Below are 15,753 nucleotides of genomic sequence, written 5' to 3' on the forward strand. Positions count from 1 at the left end.
TTTGCAAAACCCGAGCCCCGGGCCCACTTCTCGAAAAATTACGAAAGTCACATCACTGGATTCCTCGTCTCGCCACGAGTCCGTACATATAAAATTTACCAAAATCGGAGTTTCATTTGACCCCTCAAATCACCAAATCTTATTTTCAAATCCCTAGGCCTAAATCCTCAATTTTTCTACAATTTTCATGCTCAAATCCATACATAATTGATGTACTTAACTCAAAATAGGTGGGGATAACTTACCTTCACATTGATGATGAAAATCCCCTCTTGAAGCTCCCCAAAAATCGTCCATACTTTGAAGAAATGAAGAAAAGTGAGCTAAATCCGTGTATAAAAGAATCTGCCTGTGCTTCGTCGAGTTGTACCTTGCACTTGTGCTATACAAGTTGTACATCCTATTAAAATTGTTCCTTGTCGGACACCTTCTGTTTAAACACCCATAACGTCTTGTATAAATATCCAAATGACAAACGGTTTGAATATTTAGAAACTAGACTCAAAGATCTTTAATTTGATAGGTTGTACACCATATAACTCTTTATATATCCCGAGATATGAGCTTCTAAAGTACATCGTAAATTCTGCCGAAATTGCTCCAGCATCCCTTTTCGATCCATCGTAACTTTCTGAGATGATATCCAAATTGCGAATGGTTTTTACTTTACGAAAACTAGAATGTATGGGCTACAACTTTCGTGTTTTGCACTTTTTCTGATTTCTTATAGATTACAAGATATGAGCTTCCAAACTGGACTACTCGCACCTAAAATTTTCTGGGCATAACAGAATTTTCTGGGCATAACAGAATTTTCTTCAATTTTTCCTAAGTCCGAAATCACTCCGAGACACCTCCGAAACACTCCCGAGCCCTCGGGGCTCCAAACCAAATATGAACACTGACTCTAAAACATCACACGAACTTGCTCGAGCGATCAAATCGCCAAAATAACATCAAAATCAATGATTTGAGCCTTAAATCCAAGAATTCTTTCAAATTTCATAAACTTTCAAATTTTCCAATTTAAGGCCGAAACCCGTCAAACTACGTCCGTTTGTAACCAAACTTTACAGGAAGCGCTTAACCAACATATATGATCTGTACCGGGCGTCGGAACCAAAATACGATCCCGATACCATTACTTTCTGATCAAATTTCATTTTCATTTTCCTTAAACATTTTTAGAAAACAATTTCACGAAAAAATTCATTTCTCGGGCCTGGGACCTCGGAATTCGATTCCGGAAACACGTTCAACTCCTATATTTTTCTATGGACCTTTCGAGACCGAAAAATCACAGGCCCGGGTCCGTTTACCAAAAATGTTGACCAAAGTCAACTTTAACAATATTAAATATCAAAAATTTTCAAATTTTTCCCATAATTCATATATTTCAACACAAAGATATTCCGGACACACTCCTAAGTCCCAAATAACCTAACGAAGCTATCCAAACCATAAAATTCGCATTTCGAATCCTATATCAAAATTTCCACTTCCGGCCAAATTTTCTCAAAAACCTTCAATTTTCCATCTTTAGCCGAACGGCTCCAAAATGACCTACGGACCTCCGAATTCACTTCTGATCGCGCTCCCAAATCCAGAATCACCATACGGAGATACTCCCAGTCTCAGAATCCCAAACGGACATCAATAACACTGAAATGCATTTTAAACCAAACTGATGTAATTTCTTCTAAAATGCTATCTTCCACAATAGGCGCCAAAATACTCCCGAGTTATCCAAAACCCGATCCAGGCATACGCCCAAGTCCGAAATCATCATACGAACCTGCTAGAACCTTCGGATCCCAATTCTGAGATCGTTTACTCAAAATTCCAATCCTAGTTCATTCCTTCAATTTTAAGCTTTCAAAATGAGAATTTCCATTTAGATTTGACTTCAGACTTCCTGAATTTTAATTCTGACCATACACACAAGTCAATATACCTGAGATGAAGCCGCTCATGGCCTCAAACTGCTGAATGATGTGCCGAAGCTCAAAACGACCGGTCGGGTCGTTACAATCTCCCCCACTTAAACATACGTTCGTCCTCGAACGTGCTGAGAACTATACTGAAGTAGTCTGAAATCACTTGTTTAACACATCATGCACCTTCCCATGCTACCACTACTCCGTTGAGCACATTAGCTCGATAATTCTGTAGATATACTTATTTATTCAAGCAAATAAGCCATTAGGCCCAATTCCAACATCCTGAATTTCCCTGCCAAGCCTGTTTCCATCATACGACCACCATATCAATCTCCACACGCTGTACCCAAACATGACTGCATAACTTTGCTGAATTCACACTTTGCATCACTTTACTCATAGAACCACAATAACATTCTTTAAACATAATAGTCGAAATTCCACGAATCTGATGCTCCCATTGCATCTCATGATCTACACAGGTCTTGCTCTAGTTTTTTTTTTCAACACCGATACGACTGAAGAGATGTGCCGAAATTCACAACCAACTGCTGAATCAACAATTCATTGGATCTACACTCCTGACAAGTTCCATTACCTTGTCCCAAACCAAAGAATGATCTTTGCTCTATAATATACTTCATATAATCAGTTTGCACTGACCCCAAATCTAGTAACCTCGTCTCACCCAGTACGAACTGCTCAGGCAATAAGCCACCTCAGACATAATCAAAAATCCCACAAGACGCCACAATGTGCCAGTATGCTATCAATTCGAACGCGATACAAAAGGAAGGCGAACTCTAGAAGGAACAACTCAACTCGCACAATAACATAGACTTCCTCAGAAAACAGGGAAACAGAACACACAAAAGCAAATATGGGCACTGAATTGAACATCACACTGTTGCGGCGTGCAACCCGATCCAAACAATATACCCATGGCGGTGTGCCACCCGATCCACATATAGAACTCACATAAGGAGATATACGTCGAGCTGAATAGCTCATCACATCAAAATACCGAATATTGGTCATAAACACACTAAGGTGCATAATATCATTCCCAAGGAAACATATAGCGCTATAGGCTACAAACTCAAGCACAACTGAGGTGCGATACATGATCTAAGTCTCATCCTGCTCATATAACATCACCGCTGAGCGGAACCTCAACACATAAGGAATTTACCAAGCCGTCTCACAACTCATACGGTGCAATATATCTTTACATGAATTAACTGACCACGAAATAAGACTGCGACTATCCTTCCATAAAGAGCGCATTGCTGAAATAAACACAACTGGCCTGACGTAAGGCTCACTTCCACATTTAAATCTATCCACCGACCTCAAGTCGATCCTGATCGTGCCAAGCTAGGCCAATAATCTTTCACAGGTCCATAACCCAATAAACAGAGTGCCCTCCAGGCATAAATTCTCAAATGGATGATATTACCAAAATCCTCATACTTGGTTTAAATTTCTAATTAATCAAGTGACTACATGTCACACTTATACAATATTCCTGTGGGACAAGCTCCCACCATCTTCCGAAATAATTAACGGGTCTGCACATCCAAACCACCGGCTGCACTAACGCTGAAAAGCGATCAAGAATCCCTAACCAGGATGCAAAGCCTTTCTCACAGAACACCGACCTCAGGTGATACTGACGTCAATACCCATCTTACTCAAAACACTGAAACTCATATACTGCTCATCCGAGATCGTGACATCACAGTCATTGACCAAACTGCAACCTTGGTCCTTACTTCAAATTCCATACCACTCACTGCACCTCACGTGCCAATATACGATAGACGCGATTTCCATCACAACTCTGGAACCGCCGATAGGCTAATACTTCATCACATAAGACTTTCCATTTAACTCACTTCAGGAGAACTATAGCAGCATACAGGCGAATCCTCATAATCGTCGAATATGCCAATCTCTAAGTAGTTGTCCAAGCCACCATAACACTTTCTGGGATCCGCCTACTCATAATAGGCCCTAACAAAAGAATGCTTCAGAATAACATCAATCACTGCGGCCGACAAGCCTCACATGCATAACTCGATCACGCTGAACGAACCGATCACTGACACCAGTATACCAACTCAACTATGGCTAATCAATCTACTTCCTTCCAATTTATCCTTGATTGCCTTAGAAATAATAATATCTCCCTTTAACACCTAACTTATTTCAACCAAACTCACCCCGAGTGACCTTAAATCACGAGACCATGTTGTCTCAAATACCATGACCATTTCATGTCTCTCAAATGCTACACCGCAAGTCAAAACATCATAGAACATTCTGTGCCTTTCTTCATAAGCTGCTTCAAAAGCTTGACTCTTAACCGTACTTATAGACTCAAAATCATTAGGCACCACACTTTACCTCTTGAATTAACTAGGACCGCTATTGAGAGCCACCCAGCTCTGACTTGGCCCCGAATGCAACCAACTCTACTGAATTTTATAACATATGAATACCCTCTCGATAAAGCACCTAGAGGGATCACTTCCCTCGAAGCCTGCACCTATACGAGGCATAAATCATGAATCTTCCCTCAAGTCTGAACATGAGCCAATAAGGCTAACCATAGCATGCATCCATTAGGAGTTGAGTCATACTTGCTACTTGCTTCTTGTTGAGTAGGACGTATAGGCATGGTGATGAGTATCTATACGTTGGTGTCAAGCATGACCATGGGTCTTAAATTGAAAGTTGTTGTGTTCTTGAATGACACTTTGTATGCTTTAATTAATGGTCTTCTATGATTGAGCATTTCCATTAATTGAACTGAGTACCAACTAAGTGAGATTGGTTATAGCTGATTCTCCCTTGTCGGGATGACTATTTCGATATTGTTGTTCCCTTGCTGGGAAGTTATTATATCACTTATGTTCCCTTGCCGGGATTTCTTGTGATTGTGTGATGAACTGTAAAAGGGAGCGGATGGTACGCCTACCACAAGATAATGAAATGGGAGCGGGTGGTACGCCTACCACAAGATAATGAAATGGGAGCCGGTGGTACGCCTACCACAAGATAATGAAATGGGAGCGGGTGGTATGCCTACCACAAGATATGATGAAATGGGAGCGGGTGGTACGCCTACCACAAGATATTATGAAATGGGAGCGGGTGGTACGCCTACCACAAGATATTATGAAATGGGAGCGGGTGGTACGTCTACCAAAAGAGATGATGAAATGGGAGCGGGTAGTACGTCTACCACAATATATGAGAAAGGGATCGGGTTGCACGCCTGCAACAAGATGGAAACTGAAAGTGAAAGTTGTCTTTACTTATCTTTATCTTTGTTAGAAGTTATATTGTTAGCTTCCTTGTTATTTTGTTTTGTCAGCTACCCCCGGAGCATGTTCCCCTTCCCCAGCTTTAATTGTTTATTACTTGTTACTTTTCTGCCATATGTTATATAACTGCACAGGTTTATCTGGAGTCTGGTCCTAGCCTCGTTACTACCTCGCTGGGGTTAGGCCAGGCACTTACCAGCACATGGGGTCGGTTGTGCTGATACTACACTTTGCACTGTGTACAGATCTCAGAGCAGCTTTCGGACAGTAGTTGGAGGGCTTCCTTCAGTCCACTCGAAGACCCAAGGTAGACCTATAGGCGTCCGTAGGCCCTGGCATCTCCCTCTATCTCTATTTCTTGTTTTATTTCCTTTGTTCAGAAATAGTGTATTACATTTCTTCAAATCTTGTATGTAAAAACTCTTAGACAGTCTGTGACACCGTGACACCAAGTTTTGGGGTATTTGAGGTTTTAAAAGTTGTAATAGACGTAGCCTTCAGATATTTCATGGTTATCTTCCGCTTAATTATTTAAAGTTTTGCTGTTTTTATGTTATTGCTTGTAATTGTTAAAAAGGAAATAATTTGGTAAGAAATTAGATAGTTAAGGGTTGGCTTGACTAGCTCTTATTAGTAGGCGACATCACGACTCCAGAGGGTGGAAAATCCGGGTCGTGACATAACAACTCCAACCACCTCCTCTGCCTTAAATTCAGCTCCTTTTGCTTGACAAATACTAAAGACTCTTGTGATCCGTGAATACCTCACATGCCACGCCATACAAATAATGCCTCCAAATCTTCAATGCGTGAACTATGGCTGCCAACTCTAAATCATGAACTAGATAGTTCTTCTCATGAATCTTCAACTGCCACGAAGCATAGGCAATGACCCTGCCATCCTGCATCAACACTGCACCAAGCCCAATACGAGATGTGTCACAGTAAACTGTATAAGGCCCTGAACCTGTGGGCAAAACCAATACTGGTGCTGTAGTCAGAGCTGTCTTGAGCTTCTGAGAAGTCGCCTCACACTCGTCTGACCATCTTAACTGGGCACCCTTCTGGGTCAACCTGGTCTCGGGGCTGCGATAGATAAGAATCCCTCTATGAACCGACGGTAGAAGCCTACCAATCCTAAGAAACTCCGAATCTCTATAGCTGATGTTGTCTAGGCTAGTTCTTGACTGCCTCAATCTTCTTCGGATCAACCTGAATTCTCTCTGCTGACACAACATGACCCAGGAATGCAACTGAACTCAACTAGAACTCACACTTCGAGAATTTAGCATATAACTGACTATCCCTCAAGGTCTAAAGAACCACTCTAAAATGCTGCTCGTTTGCCTCCCGGCTGCGGGAATATATCAAAATATCATCAATGAAGACTATCACGAACGAGTCTAAATAAGGCCTGAACACTCGGTTCATCAAATCCGTAAAAGCTGTTGGGGCATTGGTCAACCCAAATGACATGACCAGGAACTCATAATGCCCGTACCGAGTGCGGAAAGCTATCTTAGGGACATCGGATGCTCTAATCCTCAACTGATGGTAGCCAGATCTCAAATCAATCTTTGAAAACACCTTGGCAGCCTGAAGCTGATCAAACAAATCATCGATCCTTGGCAATGGATACTTATTCTTGATTGTAACCTTGTTCAACTGCCGGTAATCAATACACATTCTCATCGATCCGTCCTTCTTCTTAACAAACAACACCGGCACACCCCAAGGCGAAACACTCGGCCTAATGAAACCCTTCTCAAGCAAGTCTTGCAATTGCTCCTTCAACTCTTTCAACTCAGGCGGGGCCATACGATACGACGGGATAACAAATGGGCTGAGTGCCTGGAGCCAAATCAATGCAAAAATCAATATCCCTATCGGGTGGCATACCCGGCAAGTCTGAAGGGAATACCTCAGAAAACTCACGAACAACGGGCACAAAATCAATAGAGGGAACCTCAGCACTAGAATCATGAACATATGCCAAATAGGCCAAACACCTCTTTTCGACCATACGTCGAGCCTTCACATACGAGATAACGCTGCGGGTAGAATGACCAGGAGTCCTTCTCCACTCTAAGCGAGGCAAACTGGTAAGGCTAAGATCACCGTCTTGGCATGACATTCCAAGATAGCATGGTAAGGTGATAACCAGTCCATCCCCAATATAACATCAAAATCGACCATGTCTAGAAGCAACAAATCCACACGAGTCTCAAGACCCCCAATCACCACAATACAAGAACGATGGACTCGATCTACCACAATAGAATCACCCGTCGATGTAGACACATAAACAGGAATACTCAAGAAATCACTAGGCATGAACAGATACGGTGCAAAAGAAGATGACACATACGAGTAGGTAGACACTGGATCAAATAACACTGAAGCATCTCTATTACAAACTAGAATAGTACCTGTAATGACTACATCTGAAGCCTCAGCCTTGGGCCTGGCTGGAAGGGTATAACATCGAGGCTGGGGCCCACCACCCTAAACTACATCTCTAGGACGGCCTACAGCTGGCTGGCCTCCACTTCTGGCGGCCTAAGCTTCACCTCTAGTACCTCTACCTCCACCTCTAGCACCTCTACCCCCACCTCTAGCTGGCTGGGCGGGTTGTGGAACACCTGGCGCCTGTATCATAGCACGAGAACCCTGATCCTGAGAGCTACTCGGTGCTTGAGGGCAAAACCTATCAATGTGACCCGTATCACCACAAGTGTAACAAGCCCTCGGCTGCTGAGACTGTTGGCCCTGACGGCCTGAATGACCACCCCGAAAACTTTGAAGCCGCAGTGCACTGATAGGAGCAGGTAGTGCATTGTAGGACTGCTGATTGGGATACTGCATCTGGGGACCACGACCACCTAAAGTACCGTGAGAAACCTGGAGCGCTGACTGAAAGGGCCTAGGAGGATGGCCTCTACCATACGAATCTCGGCCTCCGGATGAGGTATCACCGAATCGGCCTGAATGACAGGGCCTCTTATCTAAACCATGACCATCTCCCTATGATAGAACCATCTCAACTCTATGGGCCACATTGGCCGCCTCCTGAAAAGGAATCTCACTCCCAGCCTCTCTAGCCATCTGAAGACAAATCGACTGAATAAGACCGTCAATAAACCTCCTCAACCTCTCTCTCTCGGTGGGGAGTATGATGAGAGCATGGCAAGCTAAGTCGATGAACCTGGTCTCATATTGGGTAACAATCATGGAACCCTACTGGAGGCGCTCAAACTACCTCTGATAGGCCTCTCTATGAGTAACGAGGAGAAACTTCTCCAGAAACAACACTGTAAACTGCTCCCAAGTCAAGGCTGGCGATCCAGCTGGTCTCGCGAAGCAATAATCCCTCTACCAAGTCTTGGCGGATCCAGACAAGCGAAATGTAGCAAAATCAACCCCATTGGTCTCAATAATACCCATGTTCCTAAGATCCTCGTGGCAGCTGTCTAGATAATCCTGGGGATCCTCATTAGATGCACCGCTAAAAATAGAAATGAAGAGCTTGGTGAACCTATCTAGTCTCCTGAAATAGGCAATAGAGATAGAGGAAGATGCCAGGGCCTGCGGATGCCTGCAGGTCTACCTAAGGTCTCCGAGTGGACTGAAGGAAGCACTCCAACTACTGTCCGAAAGTTGTTCCTGGATCTGCACACAGTGTAGAGTGTAGTATCAGCACAACCGACCTCATGTGCTGGTAAGTGTCTAGCCTAACCTCGGCGAAGTAGTGACGAGGCTAGGACCAGACTACTAAATAAACCTGTGCAGTTTATATATATATATATACACAGCGGAAAAGAAATATAGAAATAACCAGTCAATGTGGGAGGGGAAAACATGCTGTGGGGGAGATATTAGTTTCAAATAGAAAGAAATCATGTAAGGAAAGAAACAACATAACTAGAATATCAACAAGGAAGCAGAAATCAACAACTGCACGGCATCACCCTTCGTGCTTTTACTCTCGTCCTCACCAAAACAATCATATAATCAAAATGTGCACGGCATCAAACTTCGTGCTTTTACTCTCTTTTCTCACTATATAATCAATAGATTTGGCACGGAATGGTACGTCGTGCGGTACGGCATCACCCTACGTGCTTCATACTCTTTCCTCACAATAACAAACAATGCACGGCATCACACTTCGTGCGTTAACACTCTTCCTCACCCAAACAACAATCACAAGCAAAGGGGCAAGGGAATAAACAAAATAGTAATAGAGATCCCGGCAATGGAACAACAGTTAAATCCCGGCAAGGGAACAGCAATTAAACAATTAAATCACAGCAAGGGAACAACAAATAAATCAACAATAACCCGGCAAGGATGACAACATAATGATCTCATCTCTTTCTCAATTTTTTTACTTCACAATTCACTTCACAACTCGAGCCAATGCTCTAGAGGTTCGATTATCACTTATACATTCACAATTCATTTCACAACTCGAGCCAATGCTCTAAAAGTTCAATTGTCACTTATACTTTCACAATTTTGCTATACAACTTGAGCCAACGCTCCTCAATATTCATAGGTCACAATTCTTCCCACAAACTTTATACAACAATTAGAAGTCTTCACCAAGGTATGAATAATACAACGAAATCATGAAAATCAGAATATAAGACTGATGGTCATGCTTGACACCAATGTATAGATACTCGTCACCATGCCTATACATCGTACTCGACAAGAAGCAAATAGCAAATAGGACACAACTCCTAATCCCTCAAGCTAAGGTTAGACCAAACACTTACTTCGATGCCTCGAACACAACTCAAGTTTCAATTATAGTTTTACCCCTTGATTCCACCGCCAATTCGCTCGTATCTAGCCACAAGTTACTTAAGTACATCAATAAATGCTAAATGAATCAATTCTAATTCATGAAAATAGGTTTTATAAAGAATTTCCCAAAAAGTCAAAAAATCGGCCCCGGGCCCGCTTGGTCCAAACCCGAAATTCAGACCTAACCCCGATTACCCATTCCCCCACGAGCTCAAATATGTAATTTGTTTTGAAATCGGACCCCAAATCGAGGTCCAAATCCCCATTTTTTTGAAAAAACTAGGTTCTACTCAAAACACTCAATTTCCCGAATGAAAATAATTGATTTGAAGTTGAAATCATATTAAAAGATGTTAATGATTGAAGAAAACTAGTAAAAAATAACTTAGAATTGATTTGGAGAAGAAACGTTGTTTGAAAAATTGCCTCTTATGTTTTTGGGGTTTTGAAAAATGAAAATAACTGAAAATCTCGTCTATTTATACACTTCTCAGACCCTCTCCGCGGACCGCATAAAAAGGACTGCGGCCGCGGAGCTCCATCGCGGACCACAAGAAATCGAGCGCGGCCGTGGAGGGTTGGCCTTGCTCACCGCGGACCGCACAAATCCCACCGTGGTCACGGAGCCCCCACCGCGGCCGTGAAGTTTCCACCGTGGACCGCGAGACCTGGCTTCAGAGACCTGCAACTTCTCTGAATCTGCAACTTTTTTCTAAGTTCAAAACTTGTCGAAACACATCTGAAACACACTCGAGCCCTCGGGGCTCCTAACCAAACACACGTACTAACTCAACAACATCATATGAACTTATTTGTGCAATCAAATCGCCAAAATAACCTCAATAACAATGAATCAAACCTCAAAATCAAGAATTTTTTCTCAAACTTCATCAAGTATCAAATTTAACAATTTAGGTCTGAATCAAATCAAACGACGTCCGTTTTCAATCAAACTTTACAGAAATGATTTAAACCATATATAAAATCTGTACCAGGCGCCGGAACCAAAATACGGGCCTGATACCATCTCTTTCTAATCAAACTTCATTTTAAATTTCCTTAAAATATTTCAGAAAATAATTTCCTTTAAAAATTCATTTCTCAGGCTCGGGACCTCGGAACTCGATTCCGGGTATACGTCCAAGTCCCATATTTTCCTACGAACCCTTTGGGACCATCAAATCAAGGATCCGTGTCCGTTTACCCAAAATGTTGACCGAAGTCAAATTTATTCATTTTACAGTCAAAACTTATCATTTTTTATAAAATTTCATATTTAAGCTTTCCGGCTACGCGCCCGGTCTGCGTACGCAAATCAAGGTGACTCTAAATGAGGTTTTCAAGGCCTCAGAACACGAAAATTTCATTTTAAAATAAGTGATAACCTTTTGGATCATCACAGTACTATCGCTTACAACAAGAAACTTTGCGGAAAAGAAATGCGAATCATATCTATCCAATATACCATTCTCTGTCTTTACTTTCTTAGTTTATACTTTATATCATTGAGATGTTGGAACATATTCTTTAATTTAGAAGTTTCTGTTTGATCTTTTCATCTACTCACACAACGTCCTTTTCAAAATTGGAAAAAGAGATGAAAAGACTAAAAACTTCTTGTTTTTTAATCCTAAACCCAACCCACTCCGGCCCCCTGCATCCCCAGGAATGGAAACGAGAGTTGCATAAATACCCAGCATTGCACCAAATTAAAGCACTGAAAACCCAACATTCAAGTATAACATAAATTATTTTGTTGATCTTATTGATATGGCATCGAATTCATTCAAGTTATCCCTCATTTTACTTCTAACCATATTCATTAATTCAGAAGCTGAACTAGACCAACTTAAAGAAACAAGAATGACACTCTACTTTCAAGATTGGTCTGGTGGACCAAATGCTACTGTGCTTCAAATAACAGATCACCAAAATGGTCCTCTGAGTTTTACTAAGTTCGGTTCTATGTTCGTTACTGATGATCCTATAACAGAAGCCTATGACAAGAACTCGGCTGAAATTGCTAGAGCTCAAGGTATATATGTTACTTCTGCATTGGATGGAACTATTTCGCATGTGCTAATATCAATCATCTTCACCAATGAAGAATATAAAGGCACCACTTTGGAAATACAAGGCGCTAGTCCTCAGTTTGAGAGGGTAAGAGAAGTGGCCGTGGTTGGTGGTACTGGAAAATTTAGACTTGCTCGCGGATATGCAACTTTTGAGACTATACACTTCAATTTGGCTGTTCATTATGTCATTATTCAGTGTAATGTTACAGTTTTACATTACTAATATAGAAGACATAATAGTGATAATAGTACATCAGAATAAAGTGAAATTCTAGTATGTTTAGAGTTCAAGTTTGTTTCCAAATTGATCTGTGTAAAGGCTAGCTACCACATGATAAATAATTTTCGGTCCTTTATGAGAACTAGTATCTATAAATGTGCGTTGCACGTTAATAATGACACATGATGGCTTAAATATTTATTTATATGAAGGAATAATAAATTTAATTAATGAGAGAAATTTTATATATCACTATAACAATCATCTAAATGGCGAAAAATATTACTACATTGCCATAATACGTGAATTCAAAATAAAAGGATATTATCAGAACTTATATAAATGATCATCTTTAGTCATATTAAGTAGATAATTATGTATTGTAGTTTAAAGGTGTTTAATGCGATGATATCTTACCGAATACTTCTTTATAGACGGTGTTTGTTTTGTATATATTTCTTTCATGCTTTGATTACTCTGCCATAACCAGAACTCTTGTTGTTGATATTTATATCTCTCTTGAAAGCGCAATATATAGTTATTTGTGTAAGAAAATATATTGTGGTAAATATAGTTCAATATTTAGGATATTTGTCCTTGTGCTTTATTTATTATAACTACAAAATATAAACAAGCTGAAACTTAGTTTCACACAAATTTAAAAGGATATTCTTTAGTTTCGGAAGACGAAAATTGAATTCGGAGATAAATTTATTCTTAGAAGCGTATTGACCAGTATCATAAGTTCTGCACGTATGACGTTATTGCTAAAACTTCTATATACCATATGTGTACTATTACATAAGCTATTCAACGAATCTAAGTTTTCAGTAGCATGACAGGCATATTTTTCTTCAAAATCAACCTATATGCAATGGAAGATTAATTTTAACTTAGTCTATTATATATATGGTAACACTAACATATATAATAAATAATGAATTTGACAACAAACATGTACGGTAGAAGGTCATTTGGTATTAAAATATTTAACTATTCTTCTTAGTAGTTATTGTTGGCATCATTTTCTGATGAGTCAAAACTGAAAAATATTTTATTTTTACCATAAAACTTAGCAATCAACCTTTTATTTTTTTAATCAACATATTCATTTTTGCTAGCTAAGATAGCTCTTTAAATTCTAACATGTAATTTGCACAAATTGTGTTCTAATCTAATGATGAAAATCTACATTTTCCTTATTAAATGCACTACTATTACCATTGGGGTTATAGCCAAGTGTTCTAGTCTTTTATTGGATGTTCTTCTTTGTTTCTGACACGAATCAAGAAGTTAGTGAATGTTGCATTTGTTCTTACTTTTATATTTCTTGTCATTTGAATATTTTTCATTTGAGGTCATAAGTATAATTTTGGCAAGCTAGCTTTTACAGTTTCTGCTTTGGTCAATTTTGGAACTACTAATCGTACTTGACAGAAATCACTTCCCAAACTATCACTTTTTCACCAAACGGTTCATCGATATCCAATATATCACTAAAACTCTAGGCGATTGTTTCGATCGTTTGACGCTTAGCCAAAAGTGTTTCATCCCATATTATCATTTTTACTTTCCTTATAAATTTAGCATTGTTGCTCTGATTTGATATATTTGTGATGGTTATTTCAGTTACTTGAAGAGGCATATCAAATCTGAATTGAGTTGTACGTCCTCATACTAAATCGTTGCTAGTACACCACTTGTTCTTATTGTTAACAATATCATGCCACTTGATATGACATTTGCAAGTAATGCATGACATAAGAATATTGTTTTGATTCCGTTGGAGGTATCCACAAAGGATAATCCTGCTAGATTAGAGTCGATTATTGATAATATAGTCTTGAAAGCTTATTCTTGTTCAGGATTTAGCTTTGATTGTGCCTCCTCAAACACTTGTATGGCCTTTTTAATATTATATTAATCTTTTTTACTTTGTGATCTATTTTTTTTTTTAAAATTGTAACACTCTTTTTATAGAATAAATTTATGTACCCTAAGATTTGTTTTAACTTGAAAAATAATTTACTCATATGATGAATTTAAAAAATAATTTAATTGGATTCTCTTGCAAATAATTAATTGAAAGATTTTATTATTTGATTTTAACATAAAATATAGTTTATTTTCTGTTGATTTAGAGTCTCTCATATTTGAATATTTAACCGTGATTATAATTTTCCACCATAAATTTTTTTAAAGAGTAAAAAGATCAATGATATTTCACTTTTAGATCTTTATGTTTGCAAAATCATTAATGGTATTGGCTCTTACCAACCTTTTTCTTTCTTTTCTCACACGGTTATATTCTTAAAAAATTTCTTAGTTGTTCTTTAATAATTGGGTATATTTTTCTATATTACACGAAAAATTAATAATAAAAAATATTATTTGAGGAAAGCAGCTTAAATATAATTTAATAATATATTGTTGTGGAATTTATTTCTCAATTTCAACGCTTTATGCAGTCCGTTTAGCATTACTTTTATTTTTTTGGTATTGAATATTATAGAGTGGTAATATTACCGATATGGAGGATTTTTATGAAATAGATTTTATTAAACCTCTCTACATATTTTAATAAGAATTTAATAGACAAGATATATTAATTTTAAAATCTTAAATATTAAAAAAATTAACATAGAAGTTATTGTAGTTCAAAAAAATAAGTTACTATAACTATGTCCTTTCCCTATGAGTTCTTCTGTTTAATATTTTAGAGCTATTTTGGTCTGTCAGTATTATATTCGTGCTTTTATAATAATATAGACTCTCATATTTTTAAATGATTTTTGACAATATAATATATTTTCAAATGGAATTAGTAATAGGAATTTTTTAAGAAATATATCCTAAAAGTAATAGGATTACAAGGCTAATATATATTCCCAAAAATAATTATACTAATAGAATTCCTAAAGGTAATCATGTAGGATTCCTAATGTGTAGTATTATGTTCTAAAACTAATAGGATTATAAGGCTAATGTCTAGAATTCTGATTATCTCTTTTTATTATAAGTTATTATGCTTAATATTAAAAGGTTATTTTTGTAATCCAACATGCATTTATAATAATATAGATAATATATCATCTTTTGGTCCAATGTCTATTATGTATAGCATCTGAAGAATCTGTCATAAAGTTGATCTTTGAGATTACTTCCTTAGACGCAAAGGAATAAGTAGCATAAGCTTCTTAATTAGCTTCTTTTCTTAATATGAGGATGTTACATTGGAAATTACAGAAAACACAAAACACAATGCATACAAAAGCCAATAATACAAACTCATTAATTTGTTTAATAGCTGTATCTTAACAACTTTAACGACTAGAACAACATCTTGGTACTGCCGTTGTGTAACTACGAGATTTA

The 15,753-nt window shown here is 38.6% G+C and overlaps 2 protein-coding genes across 2 annotated transcripts; one reads left to right on the forward strand and one right to left on the reverse strand.

Moving 5' to 3' along the window:
• Positions 1-7,830: 7,830 nt before the first annotated feature.
• On the reverse strand, positions 7,831-8,136 carry LOC138872888 (uncharacterized). Its single transcript, XM_070151306.1, has one exon. It carries the CDS (start codon positions 8,134-8,136, stop codon positions 7,831-7,833), a length of 306 nt encoding a protein of 101 aa, XP_070007407.1.
• Positions 8,137-11,853: 3,717 nt separating this feature from the next.
• LOC104214803 (dirigent protein 22-like) lies at positions 11,854-12,381 on the forward strand. The gene has a single exon (XM_009764520.2). The coding sequence runs from the start codon at positions 11,854-11,856 to the stop codon at positions 12,379-12,381; it is 528 nt and encodes a 175-aa protein (XP_009762822.1).
• Positions 12,382-15,753: the final 3,372 nt, after the last annotated feature.

Source organism: Nicotiana sylvestris, chromosome 7, assembly GCF_000393655.2.
Source record: "Nicotiana sylvestris chromosome 7, ASM39365v2, whole genome shotgun sequence".
In the NCBI taxonomy this organism is placed as follows: domain Eukaryota; kingdom Viridiplantae; phylum Streptophyta; class Magnoliopsida; order Solanales; family Solanaceae; genus Nicotiana; species Nicotiana sylvestris.

Excerpts from the sequence above, each read along its gene's own strand:
- LOC138872888 (XM_070151306.1), bottom strand. The coding sequence starts at position 8,136 with ATGCAGTATCCCAATCAGCAGTCCTACAATGCACTACCTGCTCCTATC.
- LOC104214803 (XM_009764520.2), top strand. The coding sequence starts at position 11,854 with ATGGCATCGAATTCATTCAAGTTATCCCTCATTTTACTTCTAACCATA.